Source organism: Gambusia affinis, linkage group LG06 (genome assembly GCF_019740435.1).
Source record: "Gambusia affinis linkage group LG06, SWU_Gaff_1.0, whole genome shotgun sequence".
Lineage (NCBI taxonomy): Eukaryota > Metazoa > Chordata > Actinopteri > Cyprinodontiformes > Poeciliidae > Gambusia > Gambusia affinis.
Genome location: NC_057873.1, coordinates 26,858,875 through 26,884,149, shown reverse-complemented (window position 1 = coordinate 26,884,149; position 25,275 = coordinate 26,858,875). Strand labels below are relative to the sequence as shown.

The 25,275-nt window shown below is 40.4% G+C and overlaps 1 protein-coding gene across 2 annotated transcripts in view; it reads right to left on the bottom strand.

The window, feature by feature from the left end:
* Positions 1-4,067: 4,067 nt before the first annotated feature.
* The window catches only part of rtn4rl1b (reticulon 4 receptor-like 1b), a 195,210-nt gene continuing 174,002 nt past the window's right edge, over positions 4,068-25,275 (bottom strand). For both annotated transcript variants that reach the window (XM_044120388.1, XM_044120389.1), the window contains 2 exons: positions 8,448-8,899; positions 4,068-6,756 (listed from right to left, as the gene is read on the bottom strand). In XM_044120388.1, the coding sequence (XP_043976323.1) occupies positions 5,872-6,756; positions 8,448-8,899 (1,337 nt within the window). In that variant the 3' untranslated portion in view covers positions 4,068-5,871. The remainder of the gene's footprint in view (positions 6,757-8,447; positions 8,900-25,275) is intronic.

The window sequence follows — 25,275 nt, the reverse complement described above, 5'->3', positions numbered from 1 at the left end:
CTAATTTTACCATGAAACGTCTCGTTTTAAGGCCTGGAAAGATATTTTTTTATATAAAAGGTTAAAATTTCTTCTCAAACCAAAAATATACTCCCAATTGGCTCCTGGTGGAAGATGGGCTAGAAGCCTTTTAAATGATTTTATTAATTGTTGAGATAGCATCATCTTTCTCTGCACCAAAGGCTGCAGTTGTCAAACAGTGAGCCTGATGTTATTTTTTGCCTACCTATGTTGGTATATATATATATATATATATATATATATATAGGCAGAAGGTTAAGCCTTACAGAGGCAGTATGATGGTTTTTTTCAGCCACATAGTGTCATTTTATAGCACAACCAAACAGCTGCTTTACCTTCAGTTGTTATAGAAATACTGTCTAAATCAAACATGGCATTACAAAACCATGATGTAAAGCTGAAAAATAACACGGCCCCTTTAAGACACTGGCCCTCCTCATTTGCATAATAAGGCAGAAATTCATAAGGTAAAATAAAAACCTAAATATATTTCTACTTTTGATTTTAATTACGTCAGCTTCGGTCCTTTACAAACAGATGATGAACCCCGTCCTTCATAAACCATCCTAAACGTTGTAGCTGCGTCTCATCGAGGAACACTCCACTCAGACTTTCAGTCTTTCTCCCTCACATTTCATTTGACTGGAGGTCAAGAAGCAGAGGATTAGTGAGCCTGTAATCCACGCAGGTGCTGGCGTGGCCTCGAGCCGCTCAAGCCCGTCACTTCAGCATGCGGGCTGGCTGCTGTTGAAGAACTGGAGCACAAAACTGCTCTGGGGGGATTTTTCAGCCAAACAAATAGACAAAATAAAAGAGCTGCCATAAGAAAAGCAATTTTTATTTTTATTGTTTTGGTGAAAGAGGTGCTATAAGCTTTGCGATGGAGCGTGGAGAGAGGGACTCGGTGGGAACGAAGCGGCGGTGGAGAAAAGTCACACTAGGTGCAAGTGTTGTGGCGCTCTGTGGCGCTCCGGCTCTTAATTATCGTGTCCCTTGGTGTGCCGTCTCTCTTCCTGGCTCACCCCCACTTTCTTCATCTCTTTTTCAATTTTCTAATTGCATGGTTTTAATTAAAGCCACACAGCGATGGCGGCGAGTCTATTAAAAAGCAAAGAAAATGGGCACAGATAGTCAGAGGTTGCATTACGACGGGGTGGGTTCTTGCGGCGCAGCGTTTTCGGTCGGGGATTTTGGTCCCACAAAACGCTTCAAAAAAAAAAAAACAACAGCATTTTTGCTGTATAAATAAATATAAATTTTTTCACGTTGAGACGAGCTTCGTATAATAATGAGGGATCTATGTTCATATGTTTGTGTTGGAGTCATCTGTCTGAGAAAAGTTTGCTGGAGTGCTGCGTTGTATTTACTTATAATGTGTTCGTTCTTTATCAGTTTGTTTCCTCTCCGTTTCATTGCAGAGAGACAGAATTTGATTATGTTTTATTTGTGTTTAATTTCTTTCCACATAAATTCAGATATATATTTTTTCTCTATCCAACTGCTCTGTTACAGACAGACTGTAGTCTCTCTCCCTCTGCCAATGTTGTACTCAGCTTTTTTTATGGTACCAGTTTCACTTCATTGAGCCTTTTAATTAAAGTACATCAGCAATTCCACTATTTTATGCAATTTCTCTCATCAGCTGTTATACAGAAAACCTTTGAGCTGACTTAGGCCTGAAAAAAAAATATATATGAGCAACAAAAACGACTTGTTAGATTTTTCTTTGAATTGGAAAGATTAGAAGTGCATCTATTTCTCTGGACTGGCTTTTGTAAGAAGTCTGGTAACTGAGATTGAAAGAGTGACTGTGGGAGTACTTTCTCCCTGACTTTAGGTTCTTTCTACAAGCTTTAAATTCAATGTATTTTTCAGAAATTTGTGGGTGTTTAGCAACATGAACAACTTATTAGGGCTGGCCAGTTTGTCACAATGCCACATAATCATTTGCACACAATTAAATGAAGTTACTGTAGACATGTTGCGGTGTGACATCACACGTCCAAGATCCCGTCCCCTAGCTCCTTCCCGGAGGACAAAAGCTGCTCACCGAAGATGACTAGAATTGGCATTAGATGTCAAGTTGTCAACATAATGTGCAAAATTTTACATTTGTGCATGATTCTTAGAATTTAAGGAGATGCGGTCGCTAATTGTCAACGCTACAACTAGATTGCAAGGTCAGAAAAACAATTTAGCTAAATTAAAGTAGCAAGGAAGAGGAAAATAGGTCAGTTATGCTAGCTTGACTTTGACAAACGAACATGTAGATGTGCTGTGGAATCTGGTAGGTTTTGGTTCAGTTAAGAAAAACAAAAAAGTCGACCCAGAATCCAACTCTGACAGATCAGTAGAGCAGGGGTTTAAATTAGCTAATCTACCACAGTGATAAATTATTAGTAATCGCAAAATAAGCGTCAGTCCTGAAAGCATAAAACTGTAACGGTCTGAATGTTCTGTCTTACTAAAAGTGAAACTTAAAGTTAAAAGTTGTGTTGAAATAGGTTGCTTTGACCCATCCCCCCCCTGATACAACCTAAATCAGTGTTGGAAAAACTCATTATTCCACAGTATTACAATTTTGTGTTATTATTATCCTCTAATCAACTGCAGTTTCTTCATCCATTCATCCATTTTCTGTTCACCCTGGTCCCCAATGGGGTCAGGAGGGTTGCTGGTTCTTATCTCCAGCTACGTTCCGGGCGAGAGGCAGGGTACACCCTGGACAGGTCGCCAGTCTGTCGCAGCAGTTTCTTCATTATATTATTAAATTATCACTCATTCTTTCCTTTAATATTATATTATAACAAGGCATTTTGTAGTGAATGTGGTGGTATGGTAAGGGTACTGACCCATTTTCTCAAATCACCAGCTCATTCATTTATCCAGATGAATCAAGGATATCACACTGACTACCTACTTTTGGATTATTTTCTGTCCTGTGATTATAATTTCAACGGGAATTAGAGTTTAAATAGAAAACTGCTTTGAATGGCCATTAAGGGTGTTTATACACCTGATAGTCTGCTAGACTCAGTTCGATTGACCAAAGTTGCACCATTTATTACATTTTCACTTTGCGTGGTTCTTTCATTCTGAACTCTATCAAACAATCCAAACTAGTAAAAAAAAACAAAAAACTGTTCACCCCTTCAGCTGTGGTGGCGCTGGACCAAAGAACTGCTTGAGGAAGTGACAGAAAAGCCTCTGAAGAAGACATTCGCTCAACTTCCTTGTTCACAAAATGTAAACAAAAATGGAGTTTCTTCAGATTTCAGCGACTGTAGGATTTCTTGTTTGTCTTTGGTAAAATACCGCAAGCCATTTCTCCCTCTAGTGTTAGACTTGCATGTTTATTTTGGTTGTATTTACTTAGAATGCCCTCCGTTTCGTCCACTTCTTGTTTTTGGGACGGTCTCCAGTCCGCTTGCATCCACATTAGCATTTGAACCGCACCAGAGACCTAGCATTTTAGGCGGACTAGAGTTCGCTTTTTTGCTTTATGTAGCATTCATACTTCCCCAAATGAACCAAACTTTCGAGGCAAATGAACTAGAATTTGATTTAAGTGGACTAAGCAGGGCTGGTGAGAATGCACCATAACATTCAAGACAATAGTCGAGAAAATCTGCATATTCCTTGTGATATTCTTAATTATTGTAACTTAAAGACCACTCTGGTGAAAGAACAGCTTTCTCCTAGTGTCCTGTTGGTCTGGATTTTAGTTTGTTTTTTGTCACCCAGTGGTTGCTGAAAAAGGCTAATACTTACTCTTTGTATAGTTGGACAGTCTTTTAAATGTGTAGGAAGAGGAGGTCTAGTTAATGAAGGCAGGAATAGTTTAGCCTGTAGCATCTAATCAGAGACACGTGGCAAAGTAGTGCACAGACAGAGAACTGAGTCAGAGCAAACCCTAAAATATGCTGACAGAATATATCTTTGCTTAAAGTAGATTCAAGAGAACATTGTTTTTTTTTTTCTCTTTGCTCCCCACATTAACCTGGTAGCAAACGCAGCAGGAATAAACAGTCATACATACTGCAACGGTAGACATAAGAAGATATAGATTTTAATATCTTTATAAACATTTTTGTGCTGTTTTCAATGATAACTTACTGAACAGTTTATCCATGGTAAAGAAAAAAAAAAGATGAATAGCCATACAGCAAGAACGGGAAAGAAAGGGATGAGGAACGATTCAAAACGGCGGCTCTAAAAATAGAAACATGAAAAATAAAGAAGTCAACAGAACAACTCAAACGCTCCCCTTGATGGGAGGAGCCAGAAAACCCTGTTATCATTGTCGATGTCACTGATACTGTTTTTCTTGTAGTAATACAGTAAAAGGATTATCAGCACTGTGAGATGTCCTCTCGTCTCCGTCGTTACTGATACTGTTCACGCCGTCGATACAAACACTTTTATTTGAACTTCTGACATATTTCAAGGGAGGCACGAAAGCTCCAGAAGTACAGCGAGTCGTCCCGTAACAGTTTTGCACCTCCCTCTTCAAAGACGAACAGTCTCGTAATGAAATCCTCGTCTCCACGGAGAACCGCAACGGTACATGAAGAGGCACAACTCTGCTTGAGCCGAGTTGCAAAGTTGCTCCTTTTAAATTGTTCCCTTTAACTGTTCATTAAGTTATTTAAGGTATGCCTGTGTTTTTTTGTTGTTGTTTTTTTGAAGGAGTCCTGTTTTGTGTGTACCTTTTTGAGGTTGAGCGATCAAGGGGGGGAAAAGCAAAATGGCTCCTCGCATTCTTTACAAAGAAACCCAGAAACTTCATCTCTGACCTCTAAGGCTCCTCTTGGCCCTGCAACAGGGGGCTTATTGATAGGTCCGTTTTGTGCCGTAGGAAAAAAAACAATCAAATGAACAACATCTTACACAAGATATAGACAGACTCCTCGATATTCACAGCTTGATCCCCCCAAGAGACGCACGTTTCCAAGCAGATGAAAATAGCAAATGGCAATCCTTGTCATCATGAAGCAATTAGCAGCTTAATCTTCAGTTGCACAGAACAGAAGAGATGTTAATGAAGATGGAAGAGAGAATAGTGTGCAGAAATACTGTGCAGGCAGAAGGTAAATTAGCACATGAAAAAAGTAACAAAATGTCTAAGAAATAAATTTCTATCATCAGCTACAGCTTAGTAACTCCATGTGAGTTTAATAGCTGTTCTCTTTATGTCCAATACAATCTAACGGCAATGGGATTTTCAAAACCTTTCAATTTGATATTCATTGAGAAACTGCTGGTATTCCAACGCTTTAAAACAAGGAGTTGCACTTTACAAAATTTAGAACAGAAAGACATTAAAAGCAAAAAAGTCTCAAACAGAATTATTTGTTGATTCCTTGCTGTCAATGTTACCATCTTCGACACAACGAAGCTAAAAGCTAAGTGGACTATTTGAAGACATTCAGAGCCACTTAGCTAGCAAGTGTTAGCTTGAGTTATCTTATGTCTCTTACCCATACTTTCTTTTTATTAAATTTTGGTTATCCAAGCTCTTGTCGAGTAAAAAAAATAAAATAAAATAAAATGCCAAGATGTATGGTGACGAAATCATACTGGCATTGGCAGTGCAAGCTTAGTTTGTATTAACTTCCGATCATTTTCAGTCTGACATTTTGTGCTCTGAATCTTTCCCTCAGATGATTGATGCTTTTTGATATTGTCTTCAGTTTGAACAATAAAGCTCCCTACAACATTTACACATATAGTCACATTCACACACATACATAAGAGACACAGGCCTTATAGTGTAGGAGCAAGAGAGAGGTCTTGAGGACTGTGCTTTGCCTTTTTGTTGTCTGTTAGATTTGCTAAACCCTCTGAAGGTCAGCGGAAAATGTGGTCGATATTTGTCACAATCAAGGCCACAAAGAGTGCTTGGATATGTAGTAAAGCCTTGGATGAGTGGGCCTTATTGTTGGCTTGTTGAACCCCACTGGGGGGACGAACAGTGGTCCGAGGACACTTGTGCTTTCTCTGTGTGACTGTTCCATCCGGGGATGTGTGGTCATGTTTTCGTCCCTCTGTGAAATCATGGGAGGAATCCTCCTTCTCTGACATGACCTCCTTTGAGTGGTGAACCTCGTTGTCACCCTTCTTCTTGCTCCCTCGAATGCGAGGCTTTGTACAGTTTTTAGGCGGCCCGGGTCTCGAGGGATCCACGATGTGGGTCTGACCTCCGGAGCCGACTGCAACTCCACGGTTCATGGACGGATTGACCGTGCCAGATAGATTGTTAGTCTGCGATCTGGACTCAGAAACCGTCGAAGAACAGCTGGAGAAGTCCTCCTCGCGCAGCTCTTTGAGGTCTTTCCCAACCATGTTGACCGGGGCCTGGCAGCCGACCGAAGAAGTCGAACCTCTAAACCTTTTCAACCATTCCCAGAGCGATAGGGCTTTGCAGTCGCATGACCAGGGGTTGTCGTTGAGGCGCAAGTATTCCAAGGCAGGAAGCATGTCCAGGCACTGTCCGGACAACTCCACGAGGGTGTTGTTGAACAAGTAGAGGGTGGTGAGGCGTTTCAGGTCGTGAAAGGCCAAACGGTCGACCCACTCGATCTGATTTTTGTGCAGAAGCAAACGGTCCAAGGCTCGAAGTCCTCTGAAGGTGTTCTGGTTGAGGCTCCACAGACGGTTTCCGTGGAGGAACAGGTGGCTGAGGTTGTGGAGATCCATAAATGTGTCATCCTGCAGATACTTCAGGTGGTTATCCTGAGAAGACACATAGCGGATGGATTGTAATTGTAATGTCTTACTTTGCTGTTGATATTATAACCTAAACTTATGTCCACATGGCACAAGGTTGCAACAAGCACTCAATATAATTAATTTTTGACGTTTAATTGTCCGTCCATTGGAATATTTACATGGTTCTATTACTTGGTTCTAGATACTATTACATGGTATTTAGAAAGCTGTAGTGAGACAAACATGGTCACTTTCTCTTGACCCCAATCCATAATGCATGTGGATTGGGGTAGTGAATGTTACAAGTAAATGACTGGATGCAATGTGCCGTGTTTCCTTAGAAACATTTTTATCAACTTTGAATAATTAATTGAGCATACTGTATTGCTTCATAACTAGGATCATTTGATATTTATGTGATTGAACTGAAATGATTATTTTTGTAAAGTGACTTGAGATGGTATTTGTTGTGAATTGATGCTATATAAATAAACTGAACTAAAATGTTTTTCAAAAGTTTGCACACAGAAAAAGCTTGACCCAAGTCCTACATTTTAAGACAATAATCCCTGATGCTAACCAAAATGTATGTAAACTTTTGAATTTGGGGAAAGTGACAAAAAAATATATGTATATTCCAAAAAAAAGTATTTGGCAAGTTTTCTGGGATTAAACAAATAGAACTAATTTTGGTTGTTTAACTAAAACAAGAAAGTTTGATCTGATTTGACTTCAAACAATGAGCAATTTTTTTTAGATTCGGATGTAAATATCTTGTTTCAACGGTGGCTGATAATTACATGAATGGCCACTATTAACACAGAGTCATAGTAAATACAAAATTGGCATAGTTTATAATCACGCAGAGTTTGGTATCTTAAGTCTGTGATGTATGGTTTCGTACATTTGGAGTTGGATTTAGATAATTTCAGAATTTAGAATCGGCATAACTTGACAGAGGGTGTGCTTTTGTTTTTACCACAAGCGTACATGAACAAGTTTTAAATTACTACTTGGACATGGCAATCGTTTACCATGTTGTCAGCGCTCTTCTGTCAGACTCCCATGGTGACATTAATGAGTAGAGACAAAGCTCAGCTTGATTAATATATATATTAGCTGTTCCAGACTTTCACAGAAACAGCATTTGGACAAATTGAGTCGATGACTATGTTGGGTAGTTTAGCTCTTATTTTCTGATCTTTGGAGCATCTTTACTTCTCATTCATCTTTAAAGAGAAAACAGCCAGAGTCTTCTGTCAACAGTTTCATGGTTTCACCCCACTGTCAGTGACGGATCATTTATAAAACATTTATAGAAACATTGCAAAACCCACTTAGCAGTACGTCTCAAAACAACAGAATATCCTTGAAATTTGATTGGCTAATCGTGTGACAAGAAAAATTTAAGCCACTTTCGCAAACAGCTACAGGTGTTTCGACTTTGAGTAAGTTGAATAGATTTAGCAAGACAATGTTAAAATAGTTGTTTAAGCAACACCAAGCTAATCAGGCTAATCATGTGACTAGAAAAATGATCCTGTGCCCTAAGCCACTGTAACAAACATCCTAAACAGACTCGTGTGTTTAGTTTGTTTAGATATTTAGATGAAATTGCAATTTCAGTGTTCCGCTCTTCTACATGCCCTGATTCAACAAAAACAAAACTTAAGGTTAGAATTCAAAGTTTTAACAATGTTGGTAACAAAATGTACCTGCAAATGAAGGTACTGTAGATTCCGGAGGCCTTTGAAGATGTTGTTCGGAAGTGAACTGAGACCACAGCGGTACAGGTGAAGCGCGTTGAGTCGATTCAGGCCGTTGAAGGTATCTTCGGCCAAAGAGCGCAGGTGGCGGTTGTCTCCAAGGTCCAGTTCCTCCAGCAACGTGAAGCCGTGGAAGGTGGACGGCTCTATGTACGTGATGTTGTTGGAGTAGATCCACAGAGTGACCGTGTTTGGGTTGAAGTGCCCTCGCAGCAGGCGGTGGATTTTGTTGTTTTGCAAGAAAATGCGCTCGCTGTCCGGAGGGATGCCGTCAGGGATCGACAGGAAGTTGTGGGCCTGGCAGGAGACGGTACTGGGCGCAGTGTAGCATATGCAGTGACGGGGGCAGGACCAGGAAAACTTGAGGCCACAGAGAACCAGCAGGAACTCCAGCCCACAGCCTGGAGAGAGCAAAGACAGAGACGGAGGTTAAAGGTGCTGTCCCACAAAACAAAAATATGAGTCAATAAGAGCAAACCAAACCCAAACATGTTGAACATTTTGATAAATTTAGACCAGCAAAGTATCAAGAATTTCTTTTGTTGCTCTTCTGTCATTATTATGTTTAGCAAAGCTAAAATAAGAGGAAAGAGGACTTTGCTTTTTTTCATGAAGTAAAATTAGCTCAACTCTATTTCAAGCAGCATTTAGTTCCTTAAATTTAATCAGATTTTGTCCCAGTGTCTGAAAGCATGAACACCAGGTCAGTTTTGTCACGGCTTCTGTGTTCAGTTCAACTGGGCAGTTCAGGTTTTGTATGTTTTTTAGAGTTTGCTTTATTTTGTTGTCAGTTGGAATAAAATCCATTGCAATGCCTCCGATACACTTTCTGTAAAACAAGATATGAGCCATAAAGGCTTTCCTACACGGTACGTCACACTCTAAAGCTGTTTGGCTACCTCAGTATGAGTGAACAAAATATATGTTGTAATAAAACCAGTGGAATAAGTACTCAAGCAATGTCAAAATCATATTCTGAAGCCAAATATGTATATTAAAGTGCATTGTGGTAAATATGGTCTTTATAAACATCAAAGCTGACACAAAGAGTTAAAAGGAAATTGAATAACATTGATGAATTTTGATATGGCATTGCCAAACTTTGAAATAAGTTTTGTTTGCACTCTAAAAAAATAGTAAAACCGCTGAATAAAAGTGTGATGAAAAGGAAAGAAATGGCTGGAGACAAATACAGAATCGCAAAAATTCTCTGCAACTTCAAGACCTTGTAGGTAATTACATTAACAAAGGAAATGTTTCATTTACTTCCTCTGACAAAGCAGACTTTTAATTCTGAACCAGAAATCTCAGTCTTCGCTGTTTCACTTTTGACGACCTGACAAAATAGCCACAATGAGATTTCAAAGTTTCTGACTGTTGGAAAAAGCTCAGGTTAAAAAAATTACAAAAAACTTGACAAATGTGTTCTCCACATGATTCCCCCCCAAATGTATTTTGCATGCTGCTGAAAGATAAGTTACTATATAATATAAATGTCAAACTAGTTATGCACAACAATACCTAAGGTTTACATCTTTTTTTTTTGTAAACATAGATATAAATGTACTGAATTCTGAAATTATTTGATATCTCAGCTCCCTTACTGCACATTTAAAAACACCAGTAGCTTCACAAGCATGGTCTAAACAATTTGTTCAGTCAGTGCAATTAGGAGTAGAACAGCCAATGTGAAATAAATAAGAAACTTACAAAAACAACACTTTGTCTAACTTGGTAAAACATGTCAAAATTAAACTGCAACACTTTTTCAAATTGTTCAGAAAGTGTAATTAGGAATCCTAAAAATAAATAATAAAGCATGATGTTGATCAGAGCACGAGGTCTAGAGTTAGACTGAATAGATCTCCCCTTACAGATCTGGCACATTGTCACCGATACCCAATCAGAATTTTTTGTAAGTATGAGGACCAATACAGACATTAATATCGAATTGGTGCATCTTTACAAAATGCTGCATCAGAGCACAATGTAGTATATACAGTGAAACAAAAGACTTTATTGACAAAAAAGTCAAGAGACTTATGAATTCTCTCTTAATTTCACAAAGCAGTATAATGTGTCTAATATTTTCAGCTCATGGCACAGAGCATGGTACACATATGGACCCTCTTGCTCACACTTCACCACATTAATCCCACGAATGCGCTGCCGCCAACAAAACAAACATACTTAAAAGACAACAAACAATAACACCTGCTCCTCCGAGTCACGAGACGCCTCGCTGATTCCGATTGGTCTCATCCGACACATGATGCGGCCCTTCCAATATCCTGCCACCGTCGGGAGACTCTTGATTCCTTGCTTCTGCGTCTGCTGGTACTACTTTCCCCCATAAGAGAGGGCTTGTGATCAGTCAGTTTGTGTTGCTAACTGGGCTGTGGAATACTTGTCTTTACTTGCAGTCAGCTGCTCTGGAGGCACTTTCCGATCAACGACACGAGTCCCTCAGATGCACTGAATAGGAGAAGGGACTTTTTGCACAGTCTCATCCCAAGATGACTCCAGTTTACAGTCCATTATCAAGGTTCCATCTGAAACCCCCTCCCCCGGCTTGCCTCCTAGTCAATTTATTATTCAAAGCAACGTGGAGCCTGGATACGCTGTCCTCCAATCGATATCCCTCTGTTGCCTTTTAACCCACCCTGTAATCCCGGGTCTTTTATGCTGGAAATTCAGTCGCAGGCAATTTCCCGGGAGACAATCCTATTTATCTGAATGCATTTTCTTGCCAAACTGTGGCTAAGCTGTGACATTCAGCGTCTGACTCTGCTGACCTTTAGCGGTAATTCTCCCGTTTTCTAGTCGCGCTTGCCGACGCGCACGTCCAGCTCGCGTGTCACCTGAACGGGAGCGTGCTCTCGCGGGCAACAAATCTAATCCTATTTGTTAAGCTCTGCCACTGGGCGACAATGGAAGACGCATGCAACCCTCACTAAACTGAAAAAGAAAAAAGTACTCAATAAATGAGGTGACTCTTCATGGCTCAACACTATCAAAAGGGGTGGAAGGTTAGTGACAAAGGGGGGGAAAATGTTGCACCGGTAACCTTGTCCTACCCTGAGAGGAACCCCACCCACCCTCCGGCCCCCCGCTCTGATTTTTGCTATCACCAGGACCTGGATGGCTCTGTCTGTTATGAGCCATGTTCAGATTTTTCACACCTTCAAGCCTTAACGAGAACGCCGTTTCGCTACTTTATCACTCTGCGGGTGTTTTCCTCTTTACTTGCCATTTCCATGAAGACGTATCAAGCACGGCACCTGCTGACTTGAGTAAATTGGAATGTTTTGGGGTTTTTTTCTCTCTCCCCCTTTCCGTTTCTTCTGGGAAATAAGAGTTTGCTTTATTTATCAGACAAATAAGACAAGACACAGTAAATTTCCCAGCCACACCGCAAGGAGAAATTTGCATTAAGCGGCGCGGACCTGGTATTTGAGATGTGGCTTCCTAATTGTTAATTTTGAGTCTCAGTGGTTCACAATATCTTGAGCAACTGACCCTCGTGTAAGGAGGATTTTTAGCAAGAATGTTAAAAAAAAAGAATAAAAAAAGGCACAAATCAAACCTAAGCTGCCGTTTGCTTTTATATGTGTTGTGAGATTATATGGCATATTTTAATCACCTGTCATGCCAAGGAGTTTATCCAAGAAAAAAAAAAAAAAATTATCTCCTCACTCCAGTAATTATTTTTTGAGGCCTTAAACTTTTTCCATTAAACTCTTCCCTCATGCATGTCTTCAATAAGAATTAGGTAGCAGATTTCTAACAGAAGAATTATCTGAGCAGGCGAGAGACAGAAAGCGATAAGCCTGATACACTGGGGGAGCGTGGGGGATTGAGGATGTAGATGTTGCAGAGATAGGGAGACAATTTAAATAAGTGATCTGCTAATCATGTTAGCACCATAAGGATGCACCTCCTCTCTGCTTGCTCGCCTCAGCCTGCAAAAAAAAAAAAAAAACATCGCAGCTAATTCCCTTTTCCTCTAAAACTGTAGCGCCGTTTTGTATTATAAATGTCCGCAAATCTTTGTTGATAGTCTGCTAATGTTGGAAAAACACAATTTTGCAACTGGTGTGTTTCCACTAAATCTGAAATGAAATTAAAATCATACGCGAATAAACTTGTTCACGTGATAAATCAGTAAAAATAGAGGTCACATATCCATAACTCGGCAACGGCGCTCATCATCTATCAACCATCAGAGAAGATGTCAGCGTCTGATTCGGGTCTTGGAGCGGATACATATGCTGCGTTTTGGAGAAACTGTGGTTGCCAATTTTACAGAAGAGCTAAGGATTCAATACGTTGGAATGACAATTTTTTTATAAACTGTGCTAGTCTGTGAGAGCTCTGGTGGAGCTTGTTAGAAACAAAAACAGACCATCATCCTCCTGCTACTTTCTGTTGTCTTCTTCATGGTTTTCTCCAGTAGTAACATAAGGCTGTTGATCATGTGACCTGTGTGATGTCAGAAAAAGTGGATCCATTCAGTTACAGCTGAAAAACCACCTGATCCTAATGCAAAAAACCTTTTATCAAATGACATATTTTTTCAAAATTGGTATGTTTCCATTAAGTTAATTTATTTTCTTACTTTCAATTTGCACAGTTTAATGGTTAATGGAAATGTAGGCAGTGTTTTAGAGGAAGTATGTTAATTTAAATTGTGTCCTGTTGACCCTGAAACCGCTAAATAAAGTCCAGTGCAAGAAGTTGACTGTGGAGGCCAAAACGTCCCTCTGAACATAAAATCCACACCATGAAAACAAGGTGGTTACAATACAAAGCTGTGGTAGATACGGTGAAGATACAACCTGCTGTTGCAGGGAAACCGTTCTGTTTTGAAAAGAACGGGCAAAAACAAGTTCAGTCTCCAAACGTCCAAATCTGGTGGAATCAGACAGTAAAACAGCCAAAGCGTTGACAGAATATCCCAATAAAACAAATTCAACTTTTTAACTGTAACATCGTTCAATGTTAAAACACCAAAAGCAGCGAGAAAAGCTATTAATAGCAGCGCAACACATCTTCCTCAACTCCCTTTCTCTCTGTGGAGGACATTTTTAATTTTTTTTTTTTTTTCACCTTCATCCCAGGTGAGGCTTTAGACAACATGAATATATAATGTGGAAGCTCTTTCTACACACTGGCTCAGAGGCAGGGTAGCAGTAAACACCCATTTCCTTGTTTACAGCAACACTCAGAGCGCGCGTGTGCTCCCCATTCGCAGCTGGCATCGCGTTCCCTTCCTCTCTGACTTCAGTACCTGACAGCTCGCCCCGTGTAATTGCACCACTAAACGCAGATGTAAACACAAACACCTCGTACATTACCACCACTCTGGTTTCAGACTGGATGGGGGCCGGAGGGGACGCACTGTGACGCTTCACGCTGAGATGCAAATGACGCAGCTCACGACGGAGTGACGGCATAAAAGTCTAATTGATGTTTGCTTACACGGCTTTCAGTAGCATGACTGGTTTTCCGTAAAAAGAGAGAGAAAAAAAAAGACGAATCGTGTAGGAAGGCTGGTTTTAAAAATGGTTGACAAAGACGAAAAAAAGAAAATCGAAGTCTGTCATAGCAGCATTGTAAGCTCACACACAAAAAGGAAACCATTCAGCTTCAGATTGCATTATATAAATAGCTTTGGACGCAACAAAGCATGTATATGCCAATTGCGCCTATTTGGAACTTGGCAGAATAAAGATGCAAGCTCAGATACACAGAGAAAGAGAGATAATGTGTTGTTGGAAATAAAATAATAATAATAAAAAACGTGCAGCTATTTGTGCTCTGGCCCCGTGTGCTAACACCCCCGCCGCAAGTCTTTGAGCTCCGAGTCGTTGGGTGAAGTTTTGACTTCATCTGCGTTTACCTCTCCAACTGTTCCCGCGGTTACCAAGTTCCCATGTTTTTCAGAAAGTAGACGAATAAGTGAATAAAACAGAATGCCTTGAGGTTCCCTCACCAGCCCTCCCCTCCCGCCCGGACAGACAATGAGACGCGAATGTGTAGAATGTCAATGATGGATAGTTCATACTGGATTTGCCCTCATGAATAACACATCTTCGCTAATAGAGGAGAAATGGTACGCATGTACAGCAGCGTGACTCTGCCCATCATTAGACTGGACAAACTCAATTTCCTGTGTGTCTCCAAAGACCCTGATAAACACTCTTGTTGTTTCGCTGCTGCCACCAGTAGACTCTAAATTGTGTCCTCACTCTCCTCCGCTTGCAGTGATACCCAGGGATGCACTGGCTGATAACAGTAGTAAAGCACACAGGGATGTGTTGTATTGTCGCAGAGGTTTTCTATATCTCTTTATTTAACGGGTCTGAATTGATGTAAAGTATGTATATTTCCATTCGGTTGGCTTCAGAAACAAATGGAGGTGTACAGTGTCAGACAGGGGACCTTTGATGGATCAGAAATAAATCTTGAGTCTCGTTTTGAGCGTCCTGACAGCCACTGAATTATTCTCATCTTTCAGCCAATTTGAAGCGCTCTACTTTTGTTATTCTAACTTTCCCCTACGTGCAAATGTGACTTCTAATTAAAACGGGCCGTTCTGTTTTTGTCGTTGACTGTTTCCCCACATTTCATGTTTTTTCTTGGGACATCATAAAGTTTTTGCCTGCAAGCTGTTATGATGACAGCAGCTGATAGCTTTAGTTTGCACGTCTTAAGGGATATGCGTTGTACAGTACCAACTAGATTGGTTTTAAAAAATAGTTAGCCTGAATATATAAAGAAAAGGATCCAACTGAATAATGGACAAAACAAATGGAAAGAGCTTTTCTTCAGCAGAAGTGATTGGTAAAAAGTATCAATTTCTGCAAAGGGAAGCCACTATTTGATAATGTAGAAAAATATTTTGATGCAAAGAAATTTTATTTGGATGTGAGCGCGACTTCCTCCTCGGAGTGGCGACAGATTTTAGTGGTGGCAGGATTTCTCTTTTGTCTCTGGTAAAAGACCACGAGCCATTTCTCCCTCTAGCGTTTGACGCGAGCGCTTGTTTGGGTTTTATTTTCCCAGAATGCCCTGCGCTACAGCCCATTTCCTGGTTTTGTAGCAGTCTCTGGGTTGCTTGCCGTTCACATATGCATTCACACCACGCCATGGTTCACTTGAACCGAACCAAGACCGAGGTTTTTGGTGGACCAGATTTCACACTCACAGGCAAACAAACAGGAGTCGGATTACAGTAGACTTAACTGGCTACCATTTCCTACCATTTCTCTGGTTAAAAGTCATTTTACTGAGATGCTCCAAAGTGGAATTAGGGATATTATACTTTATGGGAAGCAGAAATGTATTTATGATGTGGAAGCTAAATGAAGCTAAATCTTCATTCTTATTAAGATGATTGCAGTTTAAAACTACCAGAGGCATCTGTCACCTGACAGCAGGAAAAAAACCCTCATTTTTTAAAAAAATCTGCAACATTTCTGATCCGTCTACTTATTTTTTCAACTTTGTGATTCCAGAGTAAACACAAGGACTTTTATTTAAATTATTAAATACTATGACACATTTCTAAAGTAAATGCCTGACGGCCATTTCTTTAACGATTCTAAATGACTAATAAAATAAAAATAGCTTAATGTTTTTAAGATGAATAGTGCGGTTTACATTAAATCCTTTTTTTTTTATGTATGTTTATTGACGTAAGCCCCGATTTCACAAGAAGCTGAGCAATGCCAGCAAATCAGCTTCTGACAATTGTAAGTAAGGGTCAGTGATTGCACATTTATTTTAATTAGAAAGGGCAGAACGAAAGGGAAAAAAACCAAGCACTTCTTCTTTGAGGATAAAGAAACGGCAATCACTGCCCCACATGGAACCAAAATAATAATAATAATAATGATATCTTCTCTCAGGCGGATTCTCATTAGCATTTTTAAAGAATTTCTCCGTCGGCTTGTTTAAAAGCTCAGATTCGGCCTGTTATTTTCTGCCGGAGCAGAGAACTCGCAGATGAACGCTGCTGCCATCAGCTGTGACCAACAACACTTGGCTCGGAATATTTGTTCCAAATTATTATTATTTTTTTCCCCCCCTTTTTGTTTTCACAGTTGCCAGAAAAATGTTATAGACATTGTCTCATTTGGCATTCCTCGGTATGACTGCCGGCGATATTGCCTCTGAATATTCTTGCAGTCAATGAAAGGGAAATGGGTGAAATAATGAAGTTTGTGCAGAAATGCAGCAGAATCGAAATATTTGCGACATAAAGGCAATCATTATGTTACTGTGATACACTTCTGCTGTAAAAGGAAAAAAAAAAGCGACTGCGTTGGCTGTTTATGCCTTATTGGAAAACACCTGAACTAGTTTCTCCCTTTTATATACTCTTGGTTGAATGTAACGAAGAAATTTGGTGTTTTATAGAAAGTATGTAAGGAAAATCAATGGAGATGGGACGAAATGGAGCATAATAAATTCAAAAACCAAGGGAATATTTCAGAAAATGATGCTAAATGGTAAAAATATAATTTAAATAATGATAGGGTCAACATCTACCTGTCTGTTTAAGGCTGTAGTTTGAGTTCCAAGTGAGTTTCAGGCCAGCGATGCTTCTGCTATTGATTTGCATGGGCTTGTTTTATCCCCTGCTTTTGTTTCTGTGATTTGTTCCCTCTGCATCAGCACAACATGTCCTGTGAAACTGTAAGCCGTCAACACTCTGGCAGTGTCACCACTTCCAGGACATTAATTTGAATACGATCGCTCTGTCGCAGTAAATAGTCGAGGTGAAACCAGCGGGAGTTCCGACCGGATCGCCAACTAAACTTTATTATCAACTACAATAAGCTAAGAAGTGAAATTTTGACAGATTTCAGAATTTGAGACTCGGTGATGAGGCCTCCTTTACAGTGGGCTTGTGCATAAATGTACAAGGTGCAAAGAGAAATGATCTTTACCCAGGGTCCTTTGAAGGATGCAGACCCTGAATTCGGACACGGCTCAGGTGTCCTGAACCCCTCAGTGGTTGCCACGGGAGATTCAAGGATTCCTCAAACGCGCGTGAAATAATCAAAGTATCCCTCCATTGTATGCTTTTAATGAGGGAATATAACATGATATAAAACTACCCAAAAAAATCTATTTTACACAATTCTGCCCCTTTAAATTAAAATTATCATAAACTTATTTTACTATTCTATGCATATCCTATTTAAAATAATACTCCCCTTGGTCATAACTTTTAAATACAATGTGAGGGCATCTCTTTGCTAGCTTCCCAAACAGATTGTGAACTCTGAAGTCTGAAAATGTCCAAGCATCCAGCTTATATGCACAATTTGGAGGTATGCACGCTTTCCCATCAACCTGGGAACCTGACCACTGCGAGCGTAGTGCAAACGGATGTCTGTGTGCATTTTCTCTCCCCCTTCTTTTTGGCAAGGCATGTTTCAGTTGCTTGGTGAGATTTGTTTTGCTACAGCCTGAGACGCTGTGCACATGCTGAAGAGCCGAAAGCATTTCAAATAAATGACCTGGAGTGCTGCCATCCTGGTATGGGCGTGGTTGGGTTGCAGTGGAAACAGCACGGCCATTACTGTTTCAGATTGATTCGCTTATTAAACCATGCAGGTGTGTGGGAGCCACACAAGAACAAGCAACCGCTGACGCCACCAGGCTCCAGCATGCGACATCTCGATATGCTACAGAAACAAACAGGCCACCATCTCACCACATAGGCTTTGTGCTCTCACACTGTGCAGATGCCATCCATGTTTTGGTTGAATTTTTAAAAAAATGTCTTTGGCAGTTTAAGTCCAGTTTGAAGGAGGTCTTAATGAAGAATTAAATAAGGATCTGAGCAACAAATGAAGAAATGTCTACATTATGAAGGGTTTTAACTAAAGTGGCTGGAAGACAATGACAGACATAATGAAATGCTAGTTTGAGACAAAATGAAGGAGGCTGATGAAAACATGGAGACGTAGCAGACAGAAGGAAATCCAAATTTTGAAGCAGATGGGCTTTGTTCACACAGCAAGCCTTAATGCTCAAATCCATTTTTTGTTCTGTTGAAATCCAAATTATTTATTTTTTGCATAGTTCTTCATATTTCTAATGAAATACGAGACTTCTGTGTGAACGGTTGACGACTCCAAAGCGACCCGCTTGTACAGCAGAAGAGCGTGGGCGGCGCACCACTAGTGGACGCCGCCGTCTGTGGTTCAATTTTAAGGTTTTTCAGAGCCCATTTTGTGATTTATTTTAATGTCACAAAATCATAACACAAGAGAAGCTAATTAAAATAAAGATGATGCTTTATGTTTTTATTAGCTTCCCTTGTGTTATGAATTTGTAATGACCTTCTGTAGAGAAGTGTGGATATGTAGTCAGAGCTACGAGTAGAGAAATTGTGATGAGACGCTTCAATATGTGGTACTGTCTGAAACGCCTGAAGTCTGACCAGTCATGTCGCGTTTAATCTCATGATTACGACTTTAAGTCATTGTTTATGTCCAGGTTCACCATGTCTGGCTTCCTCTGGGGTAGAATTATGAGGCACAACCCACATTAATGATGAGAAAGTCAGATTAAACGCGACATGACTGGTCAGACTTCAGGCGTTTTGAAAACAATCAGACAGTACCACATATGGAAGTGGCACAGTTCGGATGTTCTGGGTGAAAAGATCAGAATTGGGCCGATCAGGCAGCCAATAAAAGTCTTATACAGGCAAAAAAGAAACTCAAGTCACCTTTGCCCGCTATGCGAATGTAGCTGTATTTGTATCTAAAGCTGCATACATAAGAAATGAAGCCATTTCAAAAACAACACAACTACCAAACAAAGACTGTAGCAGACCCAGAGCAGAAAGCATGACACAATTCTCTGTCAATTTGGCTTTGCTTCAAAGGAAGAGGAAAGCCATGCGGAGGCTTGAGTGGCATGTAAAACCTTTCTTGGCCTGGTAGAGGAGAATTCCCCTGAAAGCGCGATGAGTTAACAATGAAAATATTTCCAAGTAAAGCGAAAAAAAGCTGAGGTAGCAGTCTTTTTATCCTTGACAAACCAGTTGCTACAGCTTGTTCACAGGCATTATTTCTACCCCCACTGTGACACAAATCCGTACCCTGACTAATCAAACCTCTTCCAAACTATCAGCCGGTATGAGCACAGCCTGTATTAGAAATATTCCATCATTAATCGTAACTTTCTTCGATTATTTACGGTTTGTTACTCAAACCAGGGTTAAAACGACTCGCGCCTCAGCCATGTTGTTTGTTTTAGGACCTTGTCTGTCCCTTTGATCACCAGAAGTCTTTAAATTTAAAATGGAAGACATAAAAGAATAAGCTGGAGGATATGAGGAAAACAACGATGGAAGTCTCTCTTACTCTCTCTCAACACTGCAATAACACACAATCACATAAAAAGCAAGCAAGCAAACCAAGATGAAGTTAAACATAAAACGACCTGGCATGATTGTGTGACAGCCACGTTTCATAAGGTGACAGTTCAGAGAGTCTAAAAATGGCTGAGAAAAAAAAAAAAAAGAATCACAGAAGGAAGCGAACCGAGTGTTGAAGCGGATAAAGCTCATTTAATTTCAAAATAGTATTTGGGAATCCGAGCGGCATGGTGGAAGGGTGACGCACGCGCGAGATGAGCCACATATGTTTGATTTCCACATTTTTTAATTAACAGACTTCTGTGCTAATTCCACCGCCGTTCGGATGCCCGTCTCCACCTGCTGGATCTTTTACTCCTTCCCACATGCAACCAAATACACAAACTCTGCATATGTAAAGCACATACGTACCTGGCTACGTCTGCCAAGTCGCCTCCGGAGGGAGCAGCACTATCAGCCACCGACAATATCCATTTATCACGACAGGACAAAAGCCAAATGATTCAAATATATTGCACTCCCTGCGGCGATACTGTACTGCAGCGGCAGGACTAAGCTAAAGTAATGGGTCTGCCAAAACTGTGTAAATCATCCAAAGTGTATCCATATGTGGTTTATATGCGGCAGTTCTATTAAAGTCATAGAGGGCATTTATAATGCAATTCCCATTGATGGTGGGGCCAATAATTATGTTTCACGTTGACGGTTAATGACTCTCGGAGGCGTTTAGATGCCTCCAGGCTCCGTGTGTACATACTGTTTGACAACATGGGCGAATATTTGAGCAGTCGCAGTAAAGTTCACCGCTTTTCAGTAGAACTCACTGTATCAAATGGGAATCCTGAGATTTGAAAGGCAACTTTGTAAAGGTTTTCGTACGAGTTTCGATGAATCAGTGTCACTCGTTGGACATCCTGCCCAAACAAACAAACAAACAAAAGCAATTTGGTTTGACTGACACAAGCACCAGTCGGAGAACGTTGCCTGTGGAAGTCAGCGCAGCAATGAAAGCTTTAATGTAACGAAGAGTTGTGAATATGAGTCAATCAAATGCCTGGATGTTTGTTTTACAGCAGCTTAATTAGCATGTTTTCACACTACACATGGTATAGAGGCCCGAAAGGCATAAAAAAGACAAATTAGTTGGAAAAAAGAAGAAGAAACAACTGAAGGGCACTGAATGACAGATAAGAATTAAAAACAAATCCCTATTTAAGGCAAATAAGGCCCTAATCTTGGTTGACACACTATAAATCAGTTACACAAGAAACCCACGTGTGAATGGTTTTCTGTCTTCTTGAAAATTTAACATAGATACGCTTTTAGCGAAAACCTTTAGTAAATTAGACGGAATCAAAGAAAAGCACAGAAGTGTTAATCTGTGAAACCGATTGGAGGCCACTAGCTGATGGCTTTTGACCAGCTGTGTGAATTTATAAAAGTGCAGATCCCATTGCTTTCTTTTAGATGAATGACGGTAATATGGCTTTTATTTTGAAAATCACAGTTGTTTTTTCTTCACGCCACCAGTCCACTTGTGCGCCTCAGCTAATCTGAGCTTTCAAGAAATTAGCTACGCACTATATGTTTCTGTTTTCGACTTGTGTCGTAAAGCTTTCCCATGGAACCGTTTATTTACCAAAGGTGATAAGAATCTCGTGCTCGCTCATGGATACGTCCGACATGGAGTCACCCCCGGCGTATTTACTTGACTGGAGCTCTTGTTGTTGAGACGACTCTGTGAGAAAGTCAGTCGTTTCCAAGGGAATGCGAAAATATGTATCCTTGGTGAGGGTTCTCGCTCTGAACGGTAATAAGGTCAGAGCTGCAAGAAAATCTACACGTGGTCTAGTTTTATTTGGTAATCATATTGAAAAACGTATTTACTCTAACGTAATACTGTCTTTGAGGAACATGACCTTTTTACCTTCTCCTCAAAGCCGGTAGAGATGCTTTTCACATCCTGTTTTTGTTGGCGAGATAAAAACCAAAGACTGAGGCTGGTGGCCCAAAAGCTCAATTTAATTCTTGAGTTAATATCTACAATGCTTCACTTCATATTTCTTCTTCTTTTGCTTTTATGTCACTCTCGACCGCCTCAGATCATTAATCAAATTTTAATATCACTACAGACAGCATGAGTAAGTACATAGAACACTTTTTAAATAATAAATTATTATTAAGAGGGCTCGTTGTAAAATTATTGATAAATTATGAAATAAGCACAGTTCTTAAAGCATTGTGTTAAATTTCACTGCCACACTCAGACCTGATTATTATTGTTTGGAAAAGAAAAAAGGAACTTTAGGCAGTCAAAATTGTGTTGTAAAAAGTAACATCATTTCATAAGGGGAACATCAGCCAAACATGGTGGTGGTAGTATGATGGCCTGGGCCTGCGTCATGTGCTGGACGACTTTTAAAGGGGCAGTATTATGTAACATTGAATTTTTGAGCTCCACATCATGTTATAATGTTGTTCTCTCAACAAAAACACACCTGGCGCGATGCCTTGATTCTTTCATACAAGTTTGAGAAATCGTTCGTTCTCTCATGGCGTCCATTCAGCTGCGCAAAAACAAACCGGGTTTGTTTTTCGAAAACAAAGCTCCTCCTTTTATAACAGCTGAAGAGAACATAGTTACTTGATTGTGCCACATGGATTCCACCATGTGGGTGGAAATGTTTCTCAACGGTTTGTGAAAGACTCATTTCCAGCTACCACACATCTTTGTTGGATGTTGTTTCCATTTATGGGTTCAGCGAGAGTTCACTGTTATTTCACAAAGTGCCAGGCAAGAAAAGAAATAAATAGATTGGTCCAAGTCCGTCATACGACTAATTGTAAATTATTTCGTAATTTTTTTATGGTTGGCTGTTCAATTCCTTTCAGGAAATCTGCTGTGGGTCCAGCTACTTCTTTGTGCTTCTCACACTTGGTATACATTTCTGAGTGACATAAGGAAACTTTCAATTCTCATCTCATTTAAAAAAACACCTGGAAAAAAACATCTACTGGAAAGCCAAAAATGTCAACACTGATTATGTAAGGCTACATGGATTTTAAGGTTGTTTCAACAGTGTTATTTTTTTTTCCCTGCCGGGGGTCTTTTGTGGGCTTTAGTGTCCCTTATATGTCAGTAGGCTGACAGGAGAGGGGGGAAGACATGCGGCAAATCTCAGTCGGGTCCGGGAATCGAACCCGCGACGGCCGCATATCTTGTGGTTTTTATCACTGTATTTCAACCTATCAATGGGAGTAGATGAAAAATAGCTCATTACATGAGATTATAGGTCAATACATAAACTTGAACTTAAACCAAGTAATCTTATTGTCCGTATCGCCAAACGTTGAGCGCTGAAGTGACACTCTGGCTGAGATTTTCTTCTCAGTTGTCTCTCTCTATTTTTTTTTTTTGTATTCTGCTGCTGACTGGGCAGTCGTCAGTCGGCCCGGCTAGTCCAGCGACTGCACCTTGTTCAATCTTATGTGTCTCTGTCATCGACAAAGTGCAGCAAAGCCAATCATTACTTGTCTCCCGGTGTGACAGCTGAGCGGCCGTGACGACCGGCGACAGCAAGCGGACGGAAGGAGCAAAAGGGAAGCGACAAAGAAACGTCTCAAAAACTCTCTGCCCTACCTAATAGAGAGATTTGGTATGGTGAAAAAAATATATATCATCGGTGGGATTTTAGAGAGCAATCACAAAGGAGAACGTCTGGGGGCCCGGTGCCGTGGTAACGCTGTGAGCCATACAGCTTGGTTACGAGCCGAACACGAGCCCAATAACGAACCCGACCAAGACATTGAATCACTTCCAGCTGCTGGGCTGATGCTCTTTAAGTGACCCCATGCTTTGATGTTTCTGTAGATTGGGGGGGAAGAGGCCAAGCAAAATATTGTAACTTCCCTGTGGAAAACATAAATTAATAGTGTTTAGGAAAAGCAGAGGAGAATAGTCAGAACCTAAAGTAAAAGCAATCTATTTTCTCCTTTTGGGATTCCAAACAGCAACGCATGAAAAAAAAAATGAAAAAAAAGTCAAATAAGCTATGACTGCTAACATTCCAATCAGTCTAATAACACGCTGCCATACCCTACAATTTGTCTCCATCTCTGCATTTTTCATCTCAGTGCCCTTCATTTCACATACCTGTCAGCTCAAACACCATAATCACTTAGACGGCCTGAGAGCACTTTACCGCATGACTTAACAAAGCTCATGTGCAAACATGAATAATTTAGCCTTTTATTTTATCCCACATGCTTATTTATTCGGGGGGATTTTTTGTGTGTTTTGTTTTGTTTTAGCCGACGATTGGTGGCAGCGACGCGCAGATCGAACGGCGTCGGATTTGTCTCTGCAGATGGCGACCGACCTCCTCTGTCCTTCGGAGTTCCGTCTGAGGCCGTTTCAGCTTTGTTTGGATTTAGCAACTTAAAATTGATTAAAATTGCATTGTGTACATGCACACCGGCGACTAACTCTGTGTTCAAACACATGCTGCTAAACCCCTTTAATCAGAAATAATGCAAAGCTGAACCGAGACGTGGCATTTTCACCGAGCTGCACCCCTTCGACCCGCCCAAACACTCATGTTTTCTTTTTAAAGCAAGCTGTGTAAGGTGCCTTCCTGCAGCAGCAGCAGCTACCTTCCTGCATATAAACCTCATGTGCCCTAGATTCAAAAGATCAATTATTCATAGCAGGTGAGAGTTTTGGATGCTTCTGTGTACATAAAGACTCACACACAAACTCACAGTTTCAGCACTCTGAGCTAATGGCTTCGATGAGGAGACTGGGGGGAAATATGAAATCAGGCAAGAAGTCGGCGAGAGGGTACAGAAACGCAGCCCGGCTCATTAAGTTCAAGAGATGATAAGATGGCCGGGATGTGAAAAAGGGGGGGGGCCCCTGAAAAAGCAGAAATGTGTAAAAACGATTAAATTGGTCTGTGCTGTATATACAGGGATGCATATGCGGCGTCCTACCCACAGGGCGTGGGACTGAATGGAACGGCTGGTGGAATGAATGACAGCTCTGGCTCAAATGCCTCAGCAACAGCAACTTCTGTCATGGAAACTGATTTTTCACTGGCGCTAGTTTCAGGGAAACTTACTTTTCCATAAAGGACAGCAGTTAACTTGCAGAACGGCTGTGACAGCTAAACAGAATACTCACCTGGAGCCGTGTGTATATAAAATATATATATATATATATATATATATATATATATATATATATATATATATATAGTAATGATGATGTAAAACCAGCCTGTTCAGATTGGCCAACTCCACATGAATATCATATTTATGCAACACACCCTGCTCATTTCTGTCTTTACTTTTAATAATTTAATAATAATT